Genomic DNA, 21,531 nt, shown 5'->3' on the forward strand with positions numbered 1-21,531 from the left:
CATTCTTGAAATCCTCCATTTTAATTAACTTTCTTTCCTAGTTTACAGACAATAATCACTACTCATAACTCTACTTCTGCTAAATAATCACTGAGCAAGGTGCTCACCTGTATTAGCTCAGTGTTTTTTCACACTGCTGGTAGTTCAAAGCAGCTTTTTAAATAAAATAAAGTAGAATAAAAAAATATCCAAATGTATTCCATGTAGTAAGGTTAAGTATTATTCTGGAAAATTTATGTGTGTGTGTATGTAGTTCTTATTTTGGGTCATATTCAAAAAAGTTTGAAAGACACTGTGTCTAATTTAATCACCAGAAGCCGATCTATGAGGTCCATATAATAATTTATACTTTTTAATAAAGAAAAAACTAAGCATACAGAAGTTGTATAATTTGTCTGTACTCAACCAATTGGTGTGACAATCAAGCATAGCCTCTATTTATGTCCTAATCTCCAAATACCCAAGTGATATACATTTATATCTCTTAATGTGAGTGTCTTAAATGCACTTCAATCTCAGTAATTGCAAAACCTGTACTCAATTTCCATACATTTTCTAATTTGCTAATTTGCTAATTTCCAGTGTTTCTCTCTTCTTCATCCAAGCATCAATACTCATATCTCATATAGATCCACTCTTTACTATGTTTATTATTTATTATTACCATAATAACCTTCAGTCACGCCCCCACCATTTTCTTCCAGGATAACTGCAACAGTATCCTCCCATTAACTGCCATTATGCCCCCTACAGGCCCCCAATTCACTCTCTGCTTTGCTGGAAGAAATCTCTTCAAAATACAAACCTCATTAGGGCAAACTCTCCTAATCCTGAAGTAAAACTTTTAAAGTTCAAATGCTCTATATAATTTTCTAGACTGGATTTCTGTGTAGTTTTAGGCAGTACTTTAGAAAATAGAACCTAATTGATATTTAAAGGGCTTTTGTTAAAATCAATAATTGTCGAAAGACCCAGATCAAAAGTTCTTTACTTGCTGTTAAAGTCACTTCAAAGATACTAGGTTCCGTTTACATTAGGAGATTCAACGACAATCACAAATGTCTTTCACTCAAAAATGCAGACAGCCAATGAATAGTGTCATTTCATTTTCTTAAAAACAAAATACATCCATTATCTTGAGACTAATGAAACAGTTTATTATTTGTACCTTCACAGAGACTTGACCAGAATTCATCCATGGCAGGCATCAATACTGTTTCTAAGTAATGTTTTAAACACAACAACAATCAACTTTAATTTGCACTAGATTCTAAATAAAAATACAATGTTTTTCAATGTTTATAGCAGATTAAGTTATGTCTCCTGCGAATCAGTCATACACAGTTCACAGATTATCTGCTATGACAACAAGTCTGAGCCTTTCAATCTACATGTTTAAACAAACTGTTGGATTTGTTGCTGCCTTTGCAAAGGCAGGTGGAAAGAATTTCTAGCTAGGTACTCACCAGGATGGGATCAAAGCTGTCATGATATGCTTTATGATACTGTCTATTTTAAATTAAATTATTAAAGAAAAGTGAAACTGAATTATTTCACTTTTCTAAACTATGTGTTCTCCATACACAGATACCTAATGTTGAAAATAAAACCAATAAATAAATTGTTTAAAAGTGTAGCATGTTTCATTGTTTTTTGTTAGCAGGATTATGGGTATTAGTTTTGGCATGCTGTTTGTGTTGTTGTTGATTCTCTCCTTTGCTTCTCAGTTAAAAAAATGAAAGAGCTAATGGTTCAAAAGAGACTCATTTCTTCTCTCCACATGACTGTTGGAAAGATCCTAATAAAGCCTGAATCAACAACTATAATAAATCCTTGACTTAAAAAAAAAAAGTTGCTTTACCCATAAGTATACATTTAGAAGTTAAAAAAAAAATGTGCTTTAAAGGTATGCATGAGAAGAAATATTCTACCAAATTTTCAACTATGATTTCTGCTTCATAGTGACAGACATGCTCTAAGACAAAGTTATGACAACAACATACAAAATAATAGCATGATTGAACAATGGAAGCAGAATCATTATGAAGAATGCCCACTGGGGGTTGTACAGAAAGACTTCTTTCAAAATATCTTCAAAATATTGTACCCCAGTTCTTAACAGAATCCACAGCATATGTTGGTTATCAACAGACACCCGGATGGATGGATGGCCAGCTGGCTAAGAACTAGAATTCTCTTCACGTATTACCGTTCCTCAACCCAAGCCTCTGAAGTTTTCTTAGAATTCTATCTGAATGTAAGCCTTATTTCTGGTGTACAGATTGAAAATCAAGATCACTGTGTATGAGAAAATGCACGTGAAAAGAAAACTGTACCTATTAAAAAATAACAAAAGAACTACTCAAAAGTAAGATGTTTTCATTACACATTTTAATAGCCATGATTTTAATACTAAGAACACTGCATTACTTTTTAAGTAAATTCATACTATAACCATCACATCCTATATGTCACTTTTAGAAAATACTTATGGAACTACTTCCTCAAGTTCCTACTCTAAATAAATAAAATTGGCACATTTCCTCTCTATTGAAAGGGGGGTCTCATTTCCCTTTTTCCCACTTATAGGTTAGGATAAAAACACAAGCTTATTAATTTCTAACATAAAATGATTCCCTTATCCTCTCTTCTCAAAGGAAATTAGTATATATGGAAACCTAGGGACAATATCATTTGATATTTACCTATTTTAAGCAATTAGAATTAAAATTGTTAATAAATGGAAAAAATGTGACCTCAAATATCTGTATATTAAACTGAGTTTTAAGAATAAAATATTTTAATGCAATTAGACTCACTAACTGCTATGTACACAATGTTGTTTGTTCATTCCAAACAGGCCAGAGTTCAGACAAACATGTAACATTGTTTTGTTTGATTGTAGTACTTTATAAATGGTTTTATTTTACCATTTGCCAAACCTCTTTTATTGAGTTATTCAAACTAACTTCTGCCAAGAACACTAGGAATTTGGTGATAGTGCTTCTTTTAGGAGAAAACAAGCCCTTTCCTCAGAAAACTGAAAATGTTTATCTTGGCAGCAATACCTTGTATTGAGCCTTCTGGAAAGTATTTTAAAATGTTGTTTTTAACCTAGACTTTGTGACTGAAACAGGAAAAGGTTTCATAGCTCTACACCAAAATACATATTTATAGGGCTGATTTTCTTTCTACACCAAAAATACTACGTTGATGGCAGCAGTTTTCAAAGTATGATTTCTGAGGACCAAGCTAAAACTTGGGCATTATCACTATATTCAACATACAATTTGTTTTTTAAACCTCAAAAACTGATGACTAAGAAATGCTAACTGTTGATCAAATACACTCTCTTTAAGTGTCAGACTGGAAGGACTGTTGCATTTAACTATCTGCTTTTGGGAATTTTCACAAAAAGAAAATTTACTTGATATTGTATTTTCCTCCTGTACATGTCAACAGAAGATAGGTTTCTGGGGCGCCTGGGTGGCTCAGTTGGTTAAGCAACTGCCTTCGGCTCAGGTCATGATCCTGGAGTCCCAGGATCGAGTCCCGCATTGGGCTCCCTGCTCGGCGGGGAGTCTGCTTCTCCCTCTGGCCCTCCCCCCTCTCATGTGCTCTCTCTCTCTCTCTCATTCTCTCTGTCTCAAATAAATAAATAAAATCTTTAAAAAAAAAAAAAAGAAGATAGGTTTCTAAGTTTTTCTCTTTTTTATATTTTCCCCACTAGGTATGCTTTACCTTCAGACTAGATAGACATAAAGATCAACCATGTGAACTTTTTACATATTGTCCTAATAATATATCTGAATACAATATGCAATTTTTGGAAATTGATGAAATGATATAGTCATTGTCCCTAATTCCTATACCTGACCCCTAAATTGTTAAAATATAAGAAAGAGACCATATGGTGGACACCCCTAAATTGTTAAAATATAAGAAAGAGACCATATGGTAGCTCAAACAATTTCACAAAGACCCCCGGAGAGCTGCAATGATTTTTCAGTCATTAATAACTGACAAAAAATATTATGCACCCATTACCAATCCTTTACAAATCAAGTTCTCCCTACCTTGAAATCTGATCCATTTTTCCCTTCTAATGGCCTGGCTGTCCCTTTCTTTACAAGAATAACAGCAGCAGCATCACTTTAAATGTGCATGTAAAATTTTGGATAAAGTCATAGTAAGTTAAAATCCTATCACTGTGCTTATCAAATATTTATTAGGATATTCTGGCAGGAAATTGTTTTAAAATTCTGGTATGGTTGAATTGTCTGATTTAGGTAAAAAGAAAAAATTAAGATATCTATCAAATATATCTTATTAAAATCTGTAACTGCTTTGGTCAATCAAGTACAAATTTTAATTTTTTTTTTTTTAAGATTTTATTTATTTATTTGACAGAGAGAGACACAGCGAGAGAGGGAACACAAACAGGGGGAGTGGGAGAGGGAGAAGCAGGCTTCCTGCCGAGCAGGGAGCCCGATGCGGGGCTCGATCCCAGGACCCTGGGATCATGACCCAAGCCGAAGGCAGCCGCTCAACCGACTGAGCCACCCAGGCGCCCCGTACAAATTTTAATTTTAAAAGTTTGGTCCTTCCTGTTGTGATTGAATTCTGCCTATATCCAGAAAAATCAAGAAACGTCTATTCAAATTAGTGTAATAGGACTGAAATAAATGAGAATTACTGGTATCACTAACAATAAAGGTTAGGAAGGAATGGACTCTTCCCAATCCAAAATCCTCTTCCTGTACTGCTATGGTTATAGAACGATGGTGTCCTTTTCATTGGCCTTGAAATCTTGAGCCATCCTAACACTGCTCCACAGGCCTCACAGTTTCAATGTCAATGAGAAATACAACTCTGACATTACGGACTAATTTAATCTTTTAAAGACCATGATTAATGTGCTAGGTTATCTTGGCAGAAGATTTAGATTAAGCCCTACCATCACTTTTTTCTTATTTAAATTTATTTAAATTTCTTATTTAAATTTAAAATGTTGACTTAAATTGATTTAAAATGTTGGAGAGTGGAGAATATCTAAAATCAGGTCCACAAAAAACAAAAACTCACTTATCAGTATTTAAGATTATTAATTTATATATTCAGCTTTCCAAGATGAACCTGTAAGGAGAATATGAAAAACAAACAAACAAAACAAATCTTTTTTCCCTCTCTTCTATCCACTAAGAAGCAGTGATTTATTTCTAACAATCCAAGAGGAAGGAAACAAAAACAAAACAAAACCTCGTGCTACTTGTGAGAAATAATTATTTAGGGAACAACGTTAGTTACATGGCTGATTTAAAAACCACAAAGGAACCCTATTTTTTCTATTAAAATAAATAGGTATAACAGGACATACCTGAAAAAGAACATGTACATGGCAGCTGTGATGCAGAACAAAAGGACCTACAACAAGGAGAAAATATATTACTTGCAAAAGAACACTGACATCATTTGTGTATCTTTCTTTTTCTAAATTTTAATTCCAGTATAGTTACCATACAGTGTTATATTAGTTTCAAGAGTACAAGATAATGATACACCAATTCCATACATCGTGGGGTACTTATCAGGACAAGTGTACTCTTTAATCCACATCCCCCCACCTGGTAACCCCTCTGGTAACCATTAGTTTGTTTCCTATATAGTTAAGAGTCTGTTTCTTGTTTTGTCTCTCCTCTCTTTTTCTTCCCCTTTACTTGTTTTGTTTCTTAAATCCCACATGTGAGTGAAATCATATGGTATTTGTCTTTCTCTGACTGACTTATTTCACTCAGCATTATACTCTCTAGCTCCACCCATGTTGTTGCATCATTTGTGTCTTATAAAAGCAAAATACCCACTATTAAATCTTGTGCCTGAGACAATTTAAAGATGTGAAAACTAGTCATACACGTATCATATTCTCTACCTTTCATATAAACCATATTAAGGCAATAATGAGTCTGTACACACACATACAAATAAAATTACATACATTTTACATTATGTAGTATAAAATATGTATATATATTACTATATGTATATATGTATATAGTCTAGGTAGAAGGGTAACATGGTTCAAAAAGGATCAATTTTTTAAATAATCTAAAAATGCCTGAAAAAGCAAGTAACTTAAAAACAAAGACAATGGCTCTTATATAATGAAGTCAGCAAATAAATCATAAGCATATTAACTGTTATACCAAGATGACCAGATTTTTTTCAAACCTAAAATACAGTTCAGTTGTCAACCAGTTCTAATCAATAAGAAAAACTCCTAAAAATATAATCATCCTTTGTGGGATATGGACTAGCTATAAAAAAATTCCTCTAAAAACAGGCATCCGAATATAGTAAACCTAACTTTATTTATTTATTTTTTTTAAGATTTTATTTATTTATTTGCGAGAGAGACAATGAGAGACAGAGAGTATGAGAGGGAGGAGGGTCAGAGGGAGAAGCAGACTCCCTGCTGAGCAGGGAGCCCGATGCGGGACTCGATCCCGGGACTCCAGGATCATGACCTGAGCCGAAGGCAGTTGCTTAACCAACTGAGCCACCCAGGTGCCCCAGTAAACCTAACTTTAAAAGCTCCCCTCAAACATATCACACTAAATACAACAAAATAAAATGTATATGGAGGCGTGCCTAGGTGGCTCAGTCAGTTAAGCATCTGACTTGATTTTGGCTCAGGTCATGATCTCAGTGTTGTGAGATCAAGCCCCACGTCCAGCTCCACACTGGGTATGGAGCCCACCTAACATTCTCCCTCTCCCTCTGTCCCTTCCCCCCTACTCTCTCCTAAAAAAAAAAAAAAAAGGTATATATGGAAAGAATCCAGAATCCAAGTCCTGACCAAAAGCTTAGTTGTGCCAACAAGGTGGATCTCCATAAGTTGTTTTAAATCACTGAAAAACAAGTTGTAAAATGTGTTCTTATGTTAACAACAGTGTAAACTAAACATGACTGTCAATGGCCTCACATCATAGACAAACGACAAATGGACAATCTTTAACTATAAACGGCTGACCACAAAGCGCACCAAAAATGAGTATCGTGCAAAATAGTGTTTTGTTACTTCCAACACAAATAATTTCTAGTCAACTTAAGGGAAGTCTAATAGTTTTGCTATTACAAATTAAGTTTGACAAGTTTGCCACCTTGGCCTAAGATAAACACTATAAAAATAACCTGAATGGCTTAGAAATCTATAAACCTACAAACCAAAAGAAAGTATCAATTACTACAAAACAAATATTTTTATTACTTATTATACAGAAAATATATAAAATCTTTTTCCACATGTAAAGTATATAAAATCTTTTTCTAATAAGCACACACACACCATCTTCTGTCCTCCTTGCTCCTTCCTTTCCTCTCTCCTTTCTATTACCTTTAAAAATACCCTATCAATGATGTGTAAGGTTCATATCACTGCTTTTGACAACATAACTTAAAGCATATGGAATAATTTTCAATGATTGATTAACCAATTAAAAATTAGAGTCCAATTGAGTTTGTTTACTGGTTATAATTTGCCAGCCAATGACCCAGATCATGAACCTCAATTTGTATTTCCCTATCATTTTATCCCTTTGGGCAAAGCCATCCTTCCTAGATGTTCAATGTTTCATTCCTTTCCTGACCTAGTCATTTTCCCCTTTGCAGACCTATTCACAAACCTCTCTAGAAGTGTCCCACAAATCTTTCCCACACCCTCTAACTTCTCTAAGGAAAATTTCCTTAGTCTCTTTCCCTCAAAATGTTGCTATGCTCTAACCTAATATGCTAAACCTATCGATACTCATGTTAAACTAACATTTATCTCTGCAAATAACTGAAACTGGGAAAAAGTACAATGTTTAAGATCTCAATCTTTAGAGTATGGCAGATCTGGGTTTGAATCTAGTTGTATGTGACTTTCAAAGCCTTACTTAATTTCCTAAGCCTTAGATCCCTTGTCTGTAAAGTGAGAATTTCATCTCACTTTGAACTGTTGGGAAGATTCAATGAGATGATAATTGTTAGGTGTTCAGCAAACTGTTTTAACTTTGTTTTGTTACTTATAGAAGTGATCTAGATATGAAGAACGTCACCTAGACACCTAAGTCTGGAAAGTTTCTATTAAACAGACAGACCTTTCAAAATCTCTCAAATTCAAGAGATGAAAATCTGTACAAATGGGGTGGGGGGGAAGAGAATCTAAAGGATATTAATGTATAATTGATCATTTCATTTAACAGGTATTTACTGAATGCCTATTATGTGCTGGGCACTGTTCGAGAACTTACAACAATACACAAAATGCACAAAGTCTTTGCCCTAAAGAAAGCTATCTTTTAGTTAGGTAAAAGAAGGTATTAAAGGAAAAGATAGTGGTTGCAGTTTTGGAGAAAAACAAAGCAGGATAAGGAAATAAATGCAGGAGAATAGGGGTTGTTGTTTTATACAAAGTAGTCAAGGATGCAGAGACTTGGTACAGACATTGAGGAAATGAGAGGTAAATGAGGGGACTATATCAACAGAACCATGGAAAGGTTCTGATTCTTATTATGAAAGGTATTCAGTATTGTGTTAAATGCTAAAGAAAGGATTGAAATTTGAGTGACCTAGTGTTTCAAATTATTTTTAATTGTGCTAATTTACTATACATCTTGACTTTCAAAAAAATGTTTTTTCAAATAAATGTAAATCTGTAGGTAAATAAAGAAGAGTATTTTCTGTGTTTCAAATTACAAAATTTTAAAGCTAAAAAGAACTTAGGTCCACCTAAGTTTCACTTTTGGTTTCATTAATGTTCTCTATCGTTTTTCTGTTTTCTATTTCATTGATTTCAACTTGATCTTTATTAGTTCCTTTTTCTGTTTGCTTTGGATTTCATTTGCTTTTGTTTTCCTATTTTTTTAAAGACAAAAATTTAGGCCATTGATCTAGATTTTTTTTTTAAATGTAGGTATATAATGCTATTAATATCTTCCTAAGATCTGCTGTACCTGTATCCTGATCATTTTGATAAGTTCGTTATTCATTTTTATTCATTCAAAATACTTTCAAATTTTGCTTTTGCTTACCTCTGTGATACATGACTTACTTAGAAGTATGTTTAGTTTCCAAATATTTGGGGATTTTAAGTGACCTTTCTGTTGTTACTGACTTCTTATTTGATTCCATTATGGTCAGAAAATACTTTATATGAGTTGATTATTTCTAAATTTATCAGGACTTATTTTGTGTCCCAAAACATATCAGAATATGTTCCATGTATTTGGTAAATATCCATGTGTATTTTTTTTTTTTAACGTAACCTCTACACTCAACATGGGGCTCAAACTCACAATGCTAAGTGAGTTGCATGCTCCTCAGACTGAGCCAGCCAGGCAGCCCCCCACACCAATGTGCTTTTTATTTTTTTAAGATTTTATTTATTTATTTGAGAGAGCACAAAAGTGAGAGAGATTACAGAGGAAGAGGGAGAAGCAGACTCCCTGCCGAGCAGAGAACCAGATACGGGATCATGACCTGAGCCGAAGGCAGACACTTAACCGACTGAGCCACACAAGCGCCCCCCAATGCGCATTTTAAAGGAATGTGTCTTCTACTGTTGCTGGGAGAGATATCTATCGGTTAGGTTGTTCAAATCTTCTGTATCCCTAATTGCCTACTTGTTCAATCAATTATTGAGAAAAGTTATCAAAATGTCCTGCTATAATTGTGGAGTTGTCTCCACAATCTCTCCTTGCAGTTCTATCAGTTTTTCCTTGGTGTATTCTGAGGCTCTGATTCTAGGAACATAAATATTTAGAAATATGTCCACTTTATCATGATGAAATTACCTTATCTCTGATAATATCCCTTGTTCTGAAATCTATTTTGTCTGATAGTAACTCCAGATTTCTTTTGATACTATTAGTTGTCCATTCTTTTACTTTTAACTGATTGGGTCTTTATATTAGAAGTTCATGTGTGTAGGCATTCTTGTTGTTTCTTGTTTTACATGCTATCTGAAAACCTCCATCTCTTCATTGGCATTGAGTGTTCATATTTAACATGACTACTGGTAAGTTCAAAATTAAATCTATCATCTTGGTATTTATTTTTCTATTGTTTCTCATTTGTGTTCTTTTTCTGCCTTTTCTGGATTAACTATTTTTTATGATTCCATTTTCTCTCCTTTGTTGGCTTATTTTAGTGTTTGCTTTAGGGTTTATAGTATAGATTTTTAAATTGATAGTCTCCATTCAAGGGATATTATACTACTTAATATATAATATGGAACTTTACAATAGGATACTTCCATTCCTCCTCTTCTGCCCTTTGTGCTATTATTGTCATCTATCATACTTTAACCTCTATTACAAAATGACACTTTAATATTTTTTGTTTAAAAACATAGATCTAAAATAATTTCCTTTATTTTTAAAGACTTTTTCAGGGTGTAGATTTCTAGGTTGACGGATTTTATTTCAGTAGTTAGCTCAACAAATGTCACTCCAATATCTTCGTACAATTTGATTATGATGTGCTTTGGAGTAGTCTTCTTCTTGTTTCTTCTACTATGGTTTCATTAAATTTCTTGGACCTGTGGGTTTACAATTTTCACCAAATTTGAAAATTTTTTCAGCCATAATTATATTAATTTTTTTCTTTCCCCCTTTTCTTCTTTAGGAACTCAAATTAATATACAGCAGTTCCCCTGAAGTTGTTCCACAACTAATGTTCTGTTTACTTTGTAAAAAAAAAAAAAATCTCTTTACTCTCTGTTTTATTTTGGGTTGCTTCTATTATTATGTCTTCAAGTTCACCAATATTTTCTTCTGTAATGTGTGTCATTAATGCCATTCAGTAGATTTTCCATCTTACACTGTGTAATTACCATCTCTAGAAGTTTGATTTAGATTTTTTCCCTATTTTCCATATCTCTAACTTTTTGAAACTATGGAATTCAGTTATAATAACTCTTTTTAATGTCCTTGCCTACTAATTCTAACAGCTTTGTCAGTTTGGGTTTGGTATTGACATATTTATTGTCTCATTATGGGTCAAATTTTCTTGTTTCTTACTGCATGCCTGGTAATTTTGATTGGATATCAGACATTCTGAATTTTACCTTGGTGAGTGCTCGATATTTCCGTATTCTCATAGATGTTGAGCTTTGTTCAGGGACACAGTTATTTGGAAACAGTTTGATCACTTAAGGACTTGCTCTTAAGGTATTTTAGGAGGGAGTAGAGTAGTGCTCAATTTAGAGCCAATTACTCCCCATTAACTGAGATAAGACCCTTACGTGTACTTCACCCAAAGCCACATGAATCTTGAGATTTTTCCAGTCTGGCTAGTAGAAACAAGACACTATTCCTGCTGCTATCTGAAAGGCAAGCACTCAAGTAAGGACCTCAAATCCTTTCAGGTTGTTCTTTCCTTGACCTGGGGCATTTCCCGCAGGTACTTGTCCTAATCATTAAGCAAGCAGCTAAGCACTTTTCTCTCTAGTCTTCTGTTCTATGAACTCTATCCAGCATTGTCTTCTCTCACTCTCCACTCTGTTTCTTCAACTCAGAAAGTCTTTGACCTTGTCTGAATGCCTCCTCTTTGATCCAAGCCTTGAAACTCCCGCAAGCGGGAAGCTAGCATACTCTACTCGTAGGGTCCATTTCATTTGTTTCCCTGCTCTCAGGGACCTCTCTGCCCTTTGGTGGTCTTATAACCAAGACCTTGAAACCACTGTTTCATCTGTTGCACAGGTTTTGACACTTACAGCTGTAGGAGTAAGGATTACCGTGATCAACCAGTAATTGTTACTACATCAAGGACAGAAGCAGAGTGTAGTTAAATTTAAATTATTTACAATTATATAACATTAAAATTTAGTTCCTCACTCACACTAGTCCTATTTCACGTAACCAATAGCCACATGTAGTTGTGGATACTATAACAGAAGAGATATAGAATAGATCCATAATTGCAAAAAATTCTATTAGAACTATCTGGCTAATGAGTGGTATTTCCACTGTGCATTGTGGTAATGTTATGTAGCACGTAAAATATTCTAACTCTGGCTGTAGATATCTGCATACATCTATTTTTATACTTTATGCTTTTATGTGTAAATTGACACACAACTTATAATCATACCACTTAATTTACTCATTTGTAGAAACAATACAATACCATCTATTACATATATTGTAAGGATTAAATAAGATAACATACATAAAGCCTAAAAGAATTACTAGTACATCAAAGATGTTCAGTAAATAGTAACTCTGACAATACTTTCTCTGTAATTCTCTTCCATTTCACAACCATTGCACAACATACTTAAAAAGGACAATTTTCCAATTGCTTTTTTTACTTTAATTTTAACATTTTTTAACTCAAAAAGTAATATAGGGCATGCTACAACATGGATGAACCTCAAAAATATTATTTAACTGAAAGAAGCTAGTTATAAATGACCACATGTTGTATGATACCATTTATATGAATTCCAGAAGAGACAAATCTATTTACAGAAAGTAGAGTAATGGATGTCTAGAGCTAGGGAAGTGAGGTGTGATAGCAACTGTTTGCTAATGGTACAAAGTTTCTTCTGAGGGTGATGAAAAGTTTCTAAAATTAGATTGTATGGATAGATGCAGAACTCTATAAATAGACTAAAACTCACATAATTAACTTTCAACTGGCCAATTTTACAGCATGTAAATTACATGTCAAAAACTATTCAAACTGATTTTTACAAAGTAATGCATATACACAATAAAAACAAAACTGCAAACTGAATAACAAAAATACAGTGAAAAGAAAGTCCCCTCCTATTCCAGGTCTCTGATATCCTGTCTGTGCACACATTTGTATATATATATCTAATAAAGGCATTGTTTTATACTTTCCTTTCTAATTTTACACACACACACACACACCCCATATGGAAATGCTGACATTTTTAAAAACAGTATATGAATAGATATTTAGAGGGGGTGGAGCCAGAAAATACTGAATACCAAAGTATATTTTGCAAACATGTGCACTTATATCTCTTGAGATAAATTCTTAGACCTGAATTCACTGCATTTAGGGCTAGGTGCATTTTTAATTTTGATTTATTCCCATCATCCACATATGAAAGCACTTATTTCCTTACACTACCTATTTTCCCATACCCAGTTTGTGTTTTTTTTTTTTTAAGATTTTATTTATTTTTTTGACAGAGACATAGCGAGAGCAGGAACACAAGCAGGGGGAGTGGGAGAGGGAGAAGCAGGCCTCCCGCAGAGCAGGGAGCCCGATGTGAGACTCGATCCCAGGACCCTGGGATCATGACCTGAGCCGAAGGCAGACGCTTAACGACTGAGCCACCCAGGCGCCCCCCAGTTTGTGTTTTATCAAACTATTTATTCTTGCCAATCTGGATGCATGAAAGAAGTGATAGCTCATATTATAGTTGCATTTTTCTTGTAAGTGAAACTGAGCCTCCTAGATTTATAAACATTTTTGTTTGTTTTTAGGTCATTTGGTTTAACTCTTTTTCATATCCTTTGCCTAGTTTTGGATTGTTGATCTGTTAGAAACCATTTATATTTTTTGAAACTGCATATACTTACATGAAAACATAGAATTTATTTCATTATTATCGATTTGCACCAAGAATATGAATAACCGGTTAAATAAAAGTAATCATGGAAATCTCATAATGTCCAATGCCAAAAGAACATTTTAAGCCAAGACTATACACAAAGTATAACAAATAATGTGAAAGTAAAGTTCATTCAGCTGAAAAGTAGTTTCTTCCAGAATGCCTTTTTAGGAAGTGATAGATTCACAATACACCGTTTCCTGCTATCGAGCTTTACAAAACTTGCAGAAAAAAAATTGTACTATTACTCTTTTCACTATGTCATGTGGAATTATATGAAAACTATCCCTCTCAAGGTTCTAACAAAGAAAAAACAGTACCACAATATATGAATACTTTAAAATCCTAAAAATAACCAGAAATATTAAAAATGTGAATATAGCCCAATGCGAACATGTCCTGGAAAAGAAACATCAAAATGGTTAAAACACATATCCTGAAGTCATTTTAGAGCCTACTAGAGACCTAAACAGATGGTACATTTAACTACTTCCTACCACAGAGCTCTCCTGCTTTTCTTTAACATACTCGATTAAATGTTCTTTGTCCCTGATCACTTCTTCTTGAGTGTGTCCAAAGACAATGATGCCCTTTGCTGCCTGGCCTTCATTACTCATCAAGCCCATTTCCCCCATATTCATTGAGCCCTCTTCTTCCATGACACAAATAAATACTGAAATCTCACTTCTGTTTCTGTAAAAGAAGCAACAAACTCCCCTTCCCCATGTGTGCTTTAGTCATACTTCAGCCAAGCAGCCCATTCACAAAAGTTGATCTGGTGTGTCTATGTGTTTCTGAACACTTTGTGACTTAGCAAGTCTGTAAGAGAGAGCTATACAGAGGTAAGCTCCAGACGATCAGGAGCCCACATGATCTTTGGGTGAAAAAGAACAGATAAAGAAGCACACAGGTTCTCCCCTTTATTTATATATTTATTCAGTACTTGCTGTATTGCCAGCATATTATGGAAACAAAACTACATAATTCTTGATACCTGTTGCCCTTATGAGGCCAGTCTAGTGGAAATGCAGGCACATTAACAAATCATTCCAATAAGATACGCGAGGACAGAATATTTACACTTTACCCTTCAAGAGGTACCCACCAAAACATCTGATTATGTTATTATTGTAATTATTCGACATACTTAGGTAATGCTTTTTGGCCATCTATATACCTTTTTTTATGTCTCCACCAGAACTTACTTAGAACACAAAGTCCCAAAGGACAGTCTCTATTTCACCTAATTCCATACATGGATAGATTTTTGATATATAAGGCTTTTGATAATGATATTAGTTTCTATTTATAGAATCCATCTTTCAAAAAACTAAATAGTACTTCTATTCATACACTTTTTAAAAGGCTGAACTTTAGACTCTAAGCATTTTTTCACTTTTCTGCAAACACAGATCACTGCATGGCCTCTTGGGAGAAACCACTCTTACTGGATGAATGAGTGTTATCATAACTTGCAATGTATACATTTTGACTTTGAACACACAACTTATTATAATATTGATTGGCTTTAGACAATGCATAGTTTTAAACAGCGCTATTCTCAAGTTAAATAGCTATGTATTGCTTCATAATTTTTAAAAATCCTATGTAATTAAAATCTCCTGGGGCTCCTGGGTGGCTCAGTTGGTTAAGCGACTGCCTTCGGCTCAGGTCATGATCCTGGAGTCCTGGGATTGAGTTCCACGTCGGGCTCGGAGTCTGCTTCTCCTTCTGACCCTCTTCCCTCTCGCGCTCTCATTCTCTCTCACTCCAATAAATAAATAAAATCTTTAAAAAAAAAAAAAATCTCCCTTAACGCACAGTCCACCTTTTTAATCTGTCCCTTCGTTTTAGATTGGCAGTTTTACTTAATGATTTTTTTAAAATTTCCCTTCCTTGATAAAACAAATACAGGAACAGTATAAAACACCCTATGGGGAGTTTTAGAGTCACAAATGCCAGAGTAGAGTTAAGAAAAAAGTCTTGGTTCTCCAGATTAAGACTAAAAACTTGATCAAATCACTTCAATTTTTTAAACCTTAACTTTTTCATCTTTAAAAGAAGTTAATCTCTAGGATTCTTTAGAACTCCAAAATTCCATGACTCCCTACGTCAATTTTTTTCACCATACAAGAAATTATTTCAAAGCAAACCATCACTAATATACTAGGAGACAAATCCCAGAATATTTATATATATTGGGCAATTTAAAGTATTTGCACTGAGTATAAGAAATTACACTAAATATGACCAAAATTTGGGCCTAGTCTCTTCCTTGGGTTGCTGACTATTCTTGATTTATACCTTCAAGGTCAGCAAACAAAGTCTGTCAACACATTAACCTTGAAATTTTTCAGTTGTGAACGAATTATGTCAGATAGTGGCTGGACGTATAGCCTATATGATATCCTCCTGTCCTTTTATGGTTAAGTGAGTAAACTGTACTTTGTTTTCCATAAAAATGAAACAATGTAAAGTATACAACTATGAAAAATTTCAGTACATGGTAATTACACAACTTGCAAGTTAATTCCTTATAACAACAAAATGTTAATTCTCCTAAAATAAATAGCTTTAAACAACTATTTAAAAGACCAAAGATAAGATTTATACATAGAAACATTCAGTGCTTATTTAAAAAAATTTTTAAATGTAACGGTCAGGTAAAAGCCAAGATGTGAATTCATTCACTGAACAAAATATTCATTGAAAGCATACTCTCTGGTCTATAAATACCAATTAGACATTATCGTTCACACACCCACAACACTTTATTTGCATCTCAATTATGATCAGGTAAAGGAAATGCAGTTTATTGGAAGTAAAGTTTGGCCACTGACTTACATTTAAAAGTTATCAAGATACTCAGCTGCTTCTTTTTTTCCCCATACCCATCTCTCTATTGTATGGTCATTTCACTGGTCACTAACATTCATTAAAAATGCGATTCAAAACAAACAGGAAAAGAACTAGGTGTGAAAAGGAAGCCAAAAGAAATCATGGATGAGCTTAAAGATGCAAAGTTAGTAAAGGTAACTCAAGACAATCAAAAGGACCAGAAAACAAGGAGAAAGAAGAAAGGAGAGGAATAAAACAGATAATAAACTGCTATTGATTAAAAGTGCCAGGTACTATAAAAGGTATTTTTAAAATATTATCTTTAATACTAACAACAGCTCTTCAAAGTAGGCTTTTATTACTCCCCTTTTAAGTGGGCTCAGAAGATAAATTACTCACCTAAAATCACAGAATATTTAGTGGCTGAACTAAGACTCAAAGCCAAGACTATTCCGATTTCAAAGTCAAGGCTTTCAATTATACTCCTCTGCCTCTAGAAAATATTTTATTCTTATTAATGTTGATTGAGTGGTTACAGTGCTTCCATGGGAGGAATAATCCCCATAATGCTTCCAATGTATTATTTTTTTTAACCAGTGTCTGTCATTTTTTTTTACAAACGGAGGGGAATTTTTTCATAGTTCCATATAATAATAATTACAATAACAATGCACCAACAACATCAATTGCTGATGTTACTGAGCTTGCTGCATGTCACAGGCAGTATTAGGTGCTTGACATATATTACCTTATGTAATCCTCAAAATAGCCCTGCAATGTAGGGATTATTATCCTTACTTCAGGGAAGATGTTTAGAGAGACATGGATAGTTATGAAATTGAGGCTGGTTTAGAAACCAAGTGTGATTCTAAAACCCCTGAGCTGTCATGGATTTCTCTCAAAGATTCCTTTAAAAAAAACCCCATTAAAGTATTACAGTTTATAAATTTCATTCAACTCAATTATGAAACATCTCTTCTTTTCATGCACAGCAAATAAAATAGAAAGTTAAGGTATAGGCTCTGTGTGAAAGAACTCACTATTTACATAATGAACCAGATTTAAGAAAAGCAAAGATGACAAGAATATTCCATAAGCCTCAAAATTTCTATGAAGTATTTATTCTAGTAAAGAAAAACACATCTAAAAAATCTATTTTCCAATTTCTAAAATAACTAATTTAAATATTACAATTAAAAAAAAAAAACCCTAGAAACCTTCCTTGTTTATATTAAGTGAGATGAGAAAAAAGTGACATGAGCCAGTTTTCCAGTATGTTTACATAGCTATGTAAGGAACCATTCTTTATCCTAATGCTGCCAAACATGTTACTTTTACAATTCAGAAAAAAACAACACAGAAAAGCTCACATGTCATTCAGCACATGGAAGAGAAAGATTTTATATGGACTCAGAGCAAAGTTAAAGCTGAAAAAATATTGTGTTTTCAGCATGGCAAAGTAGACAAGTCACCTAAGTGAAACCTCATTATTATAAGTAGACAATTTGTAGTAGGTTAGTTATTTTCAACCAAATGGTGGTATTCCCATTAACCCCAAATAAGAAACAGGCTTGGGGTGATAAGGTGTTTTTCCCTCAGAGACATTACAAAAATAAATAAGAGCTCCCAGATTAGAGAGGTCACAGCAAGGCCACATACTTACAAAAAGCACATGGCAATACGGCAATTCAGATTTTTATTATTTGATAAAGGTAGGAAAGACCATTAGAGTGAGGGTTATTATAATACTAAGGCGGCCAGTAAGACAGCACTCACTACTTCACCAAAAAACACTGTGCTGTGGACCAAAAGCCAACAGCTGCCCTCCAGCTGGGTTCCAAATATTTTAGATGTCCACTGGGAACCAACTCAATCCCAAAGCATAATCCCCCCAAAACAGCCATCAACAATAAGTAAAAGGATATGTAATCTCTTTACTGTTGTTTTAAACACAGCAGATAGGTAATTTTACTCATGCATTGGTATAAAATATCATTTACTTCTCCCAAATAGTATACCCCATACCCATTCTTTGGGTATATACTCATTCCAGAATTCATTTGAGAAAAACCTTCCTTGATTAGGCATGGCATTGCTCGTATCTGTCTTCGTTCTCACTATTTCTATCCAGCTGCTGATTCCTCTCTGCATACCACCATTTCTTCAGCAGGAAAGGTTCAGAACTAATGGGCTGTTTTGTTTTTTGTTTCCTAATGAGCATTTAAAAAATCTTAAAGCACAATGTAGTGAGCATTACCTCTACAAAAAAAAAAAAAAAAAAAAAGGCGAGGGTGGGGTGGGGTATAGAATGTGCTTGAAATCTGAATCAGATGAACTGTAGAAGACTTTTCAATCATCTCCTCCAAACTGAATCTACACCCAAGATTTTTTCTTTTGAACTTCCTATGCTTATTTCATCATGGAAACACAACAGATCAAGGCCTCTCAGTTATGTTGGGTAACTAACTTTAAGAAAACTTCATTTTCTGTGTTGTTTTTTTCCTCCCCAGTCAGCAAGACAGATTCAGTACCTAGTTTATCACTAAGAGACACAATAATATGGGAATGTATGCTTTAAAAATACCTACAAAAGCATCTTAACAGTTTGAACAGAAAAGAGAATGATAAATGAATTAAAAAAAAATCACCACCAATATCTTCTGAAATCCAAAGTCAACTTTGTTCAGTATTTATGGGTCTAGGGCAATGAGAAGAAACTTAAATGCTTATCTGCTCTTGTTCCAACAGTAAAAATGGATTAAGAATAAAGAGATAAAAATCTAGTACAAAATGAAGTTTACATCCAGTATTAGCTATTAGTTATGGATTGCAAAATGATTTTAAAAAGAGAGATTTAAGAGAGAAAGGGGCAGAAGGTATACTGGAGCAAATTATAGCAGAGAACTTCCATAATTTGGGGAAGGAAACAGGCATCAAAATCCAGGAGGCACAGAGAACCCCTCTCAAAATCAATAAAAATAGGTCAACACCCCAACATCTGATAGTAAAACTTACGAGTCTCAGAGACAAAGAAAAAATCCTGAAAGCAGCTCGGGAGATGAGATCTGTAACCTACAATGGTAGAAACATTAGATTGGCAACAGACCTATCCACAGAGACCTCGCAGGCCAGAAAGGACTGGCATGATATATGCAGAGCACTAAACGAGAAAAATATGCAGCCAAGAATACTATATCCAGCTAGGCTGTCATTGAAAATAGAAGGAGAGATAAAAAGATTCCAGGACAAACAAAAACTAAAGGAATTTGCAAACACAAAACCAGCCCTACAAGAAATCTTGAAAGGAGTCCTCTAAGCAAAGAGAGAGCCTAAAAACAACATAGACCAGAAAGGAACACAGACAATATACAGTAACAGTCACCTTATAGCCAATACAATGGCACTAAATTCGTATCTTTCAATAGTTACCCTGAATGTAAATGAGCTAAATGCCCCAATCAAAAGACACAGGCTATCAGACTGGATTAAAAAACAAGACCCACTGATATGCTGTCTGCAAGAGATTCATTTTAGACCCAAAGACACCCCCAGATTGAAAGTGACAGGGTGGAAAACCATTTACCATGCTAATGGACACCAAAAGAAAGCTGGGGTATTAGAAGTCCTAGCCACAGCAATCAGACAACAAAAAGAAATCAAAGGCATCCAAATCGGCAAAGAAGAAGTCCAACTCTCACTCTTTGCAGATGATATAATACTTTATGTGGAAACCCCAAAAGACTCCACCCCAAAACTGCTAGAACTCATACAGGAATTCAGTCAAGTGGCAGGATATAAAATCAATGCACAGAAGTCAGTGGCATTCCTACACCATCAACAAGAAAGAAGGAGAAATTAAGGAGTCGATCCCATTTACAATAGCACCCAAAACCATGAGATACCTAGGAATAAATCTAACCAAAGAGGCAAAGGATCTGTACTCAGAAAACTATAAAATACTCAGGAAAGAAATTGAGGAAGACACAAAGAAATGGAAAAACGTTCCATGCTCATGGATTGGAAGAACAAATATTGTGAAGATGTCAATGCTAACTAGAGCAATCTACACATTCAATGCAATCCCCATCAAAATACCAACCACTTTTTTCAAAGAAATGGAACAAATAATCCTAAAATTTGTATGGAACCAGAAAAGACCCTGAATAGCCAGAGGAATGTTGAAAAAGAAAAGCAAAGCTGGCGGCATCACAATTCCAGACTGCCAGCTCTATTACAAAGCTGTCATCATCAAGACAGTATGGTACTGGCACAAAAACACACACAGAGATCAATGGAACAGAATAGAGAGCCCAGAAATGGACCCTCAACTCTATGGTCAACTCATCTTTGACAAAGCAGGAAAGAATGTCCAATGGAACAAAGACAGTCTCTTCAACAAATGGTGTTGGGAAAATTGGATAGCCACATGCAGAAGAATGAAACTGGACCATTTCCTTACACCACACACAAAAATAGACTCCAAATGGCTGAAAGACCTAAATGTGAGACAGGAGTCCATCAAAATGCTAAAGGAGAATACAGGCAGCAACTTGTTCGACCTCAGCTGCCACAACTTCTTCCTAGAAACACTGCCAAAGGCAAGGGAAGCAAGGGCAAAAATGAACTATTGGGACTTCATCATGAAACTGGACCATTTCCTTACACCACACACAAAAATAGACTCCAAATGGCTGAAAGACCTCAATGTGAGACAGGAGTCCATCAGAATGCTAACGGAGAACACAGGCAGCAACCTCTTCAACCTCAGCCACAGCAACTTCTTCCTAGAAACATCACCAAAGGCAAGGGAAGCAAGGGCAAAAATGAGCTATTGGGACTTCATCAAGATAAAAAGCTCTTGCACAGGAAAAGAAACAGTCAACAAAACCAAAAGACAACCGACAGAATGGGAGAAGATATTTGCAAATGACATATCAGATAAAGGGCTAGTATCCAAAATCTATAAAGAACTTATCAAACTCAACACCCAAAGAACAAATGATCCAATCAAGAAACAGGCAGAAGACATGAACAGACATTTTTCCAAAGAAGACATCCAA

The 21,531-nt window shown here is 34.6% G+C and overlaps 1 protein-coding gene across 2 annotated transcripts in view; it reads right to left on the reverse strand.

Annotated features, from left to right (window-relative positions):
• The window catches only part of TMEM135 (transmembrane protein 135), a 271,644-nt gene that overhangs the window by 92,455 nt on the left and 157,658 nt on the right, over window positions 1-21,531 (reverse strand). For both annotated transcript variants that reach the window (XM_064576804.1, XM_064576803.1), the window contains one exon: window positions 5,378-5,424. In XM_064576804.1, the coding sequence (XP_064432874.1) occupies window positions 5,378-5,424 (47 nt within the window). The remainder of the gene's footprint in view (window positions 1-5,377; window positions 5,425-21,531) is intronic.

This window comes from Mirounga angustirostris, unplaced genomic scaffold, assembly GCF_029215605.1.
Source record: "Mirounga angustirostris isolate CCGP_5_RB_7025 unplaced genomic scaffold, mMirAng1.0.hap1 SCAF_13, whole genome shotgun sequence".
In the NCBI taxonomy this organism is placed as follows: Eukaryota; Metazoa; Chordata; class Mammalia; order Carnivora; family Phocidae; genus Mirounga; species Mirounga angustirostris.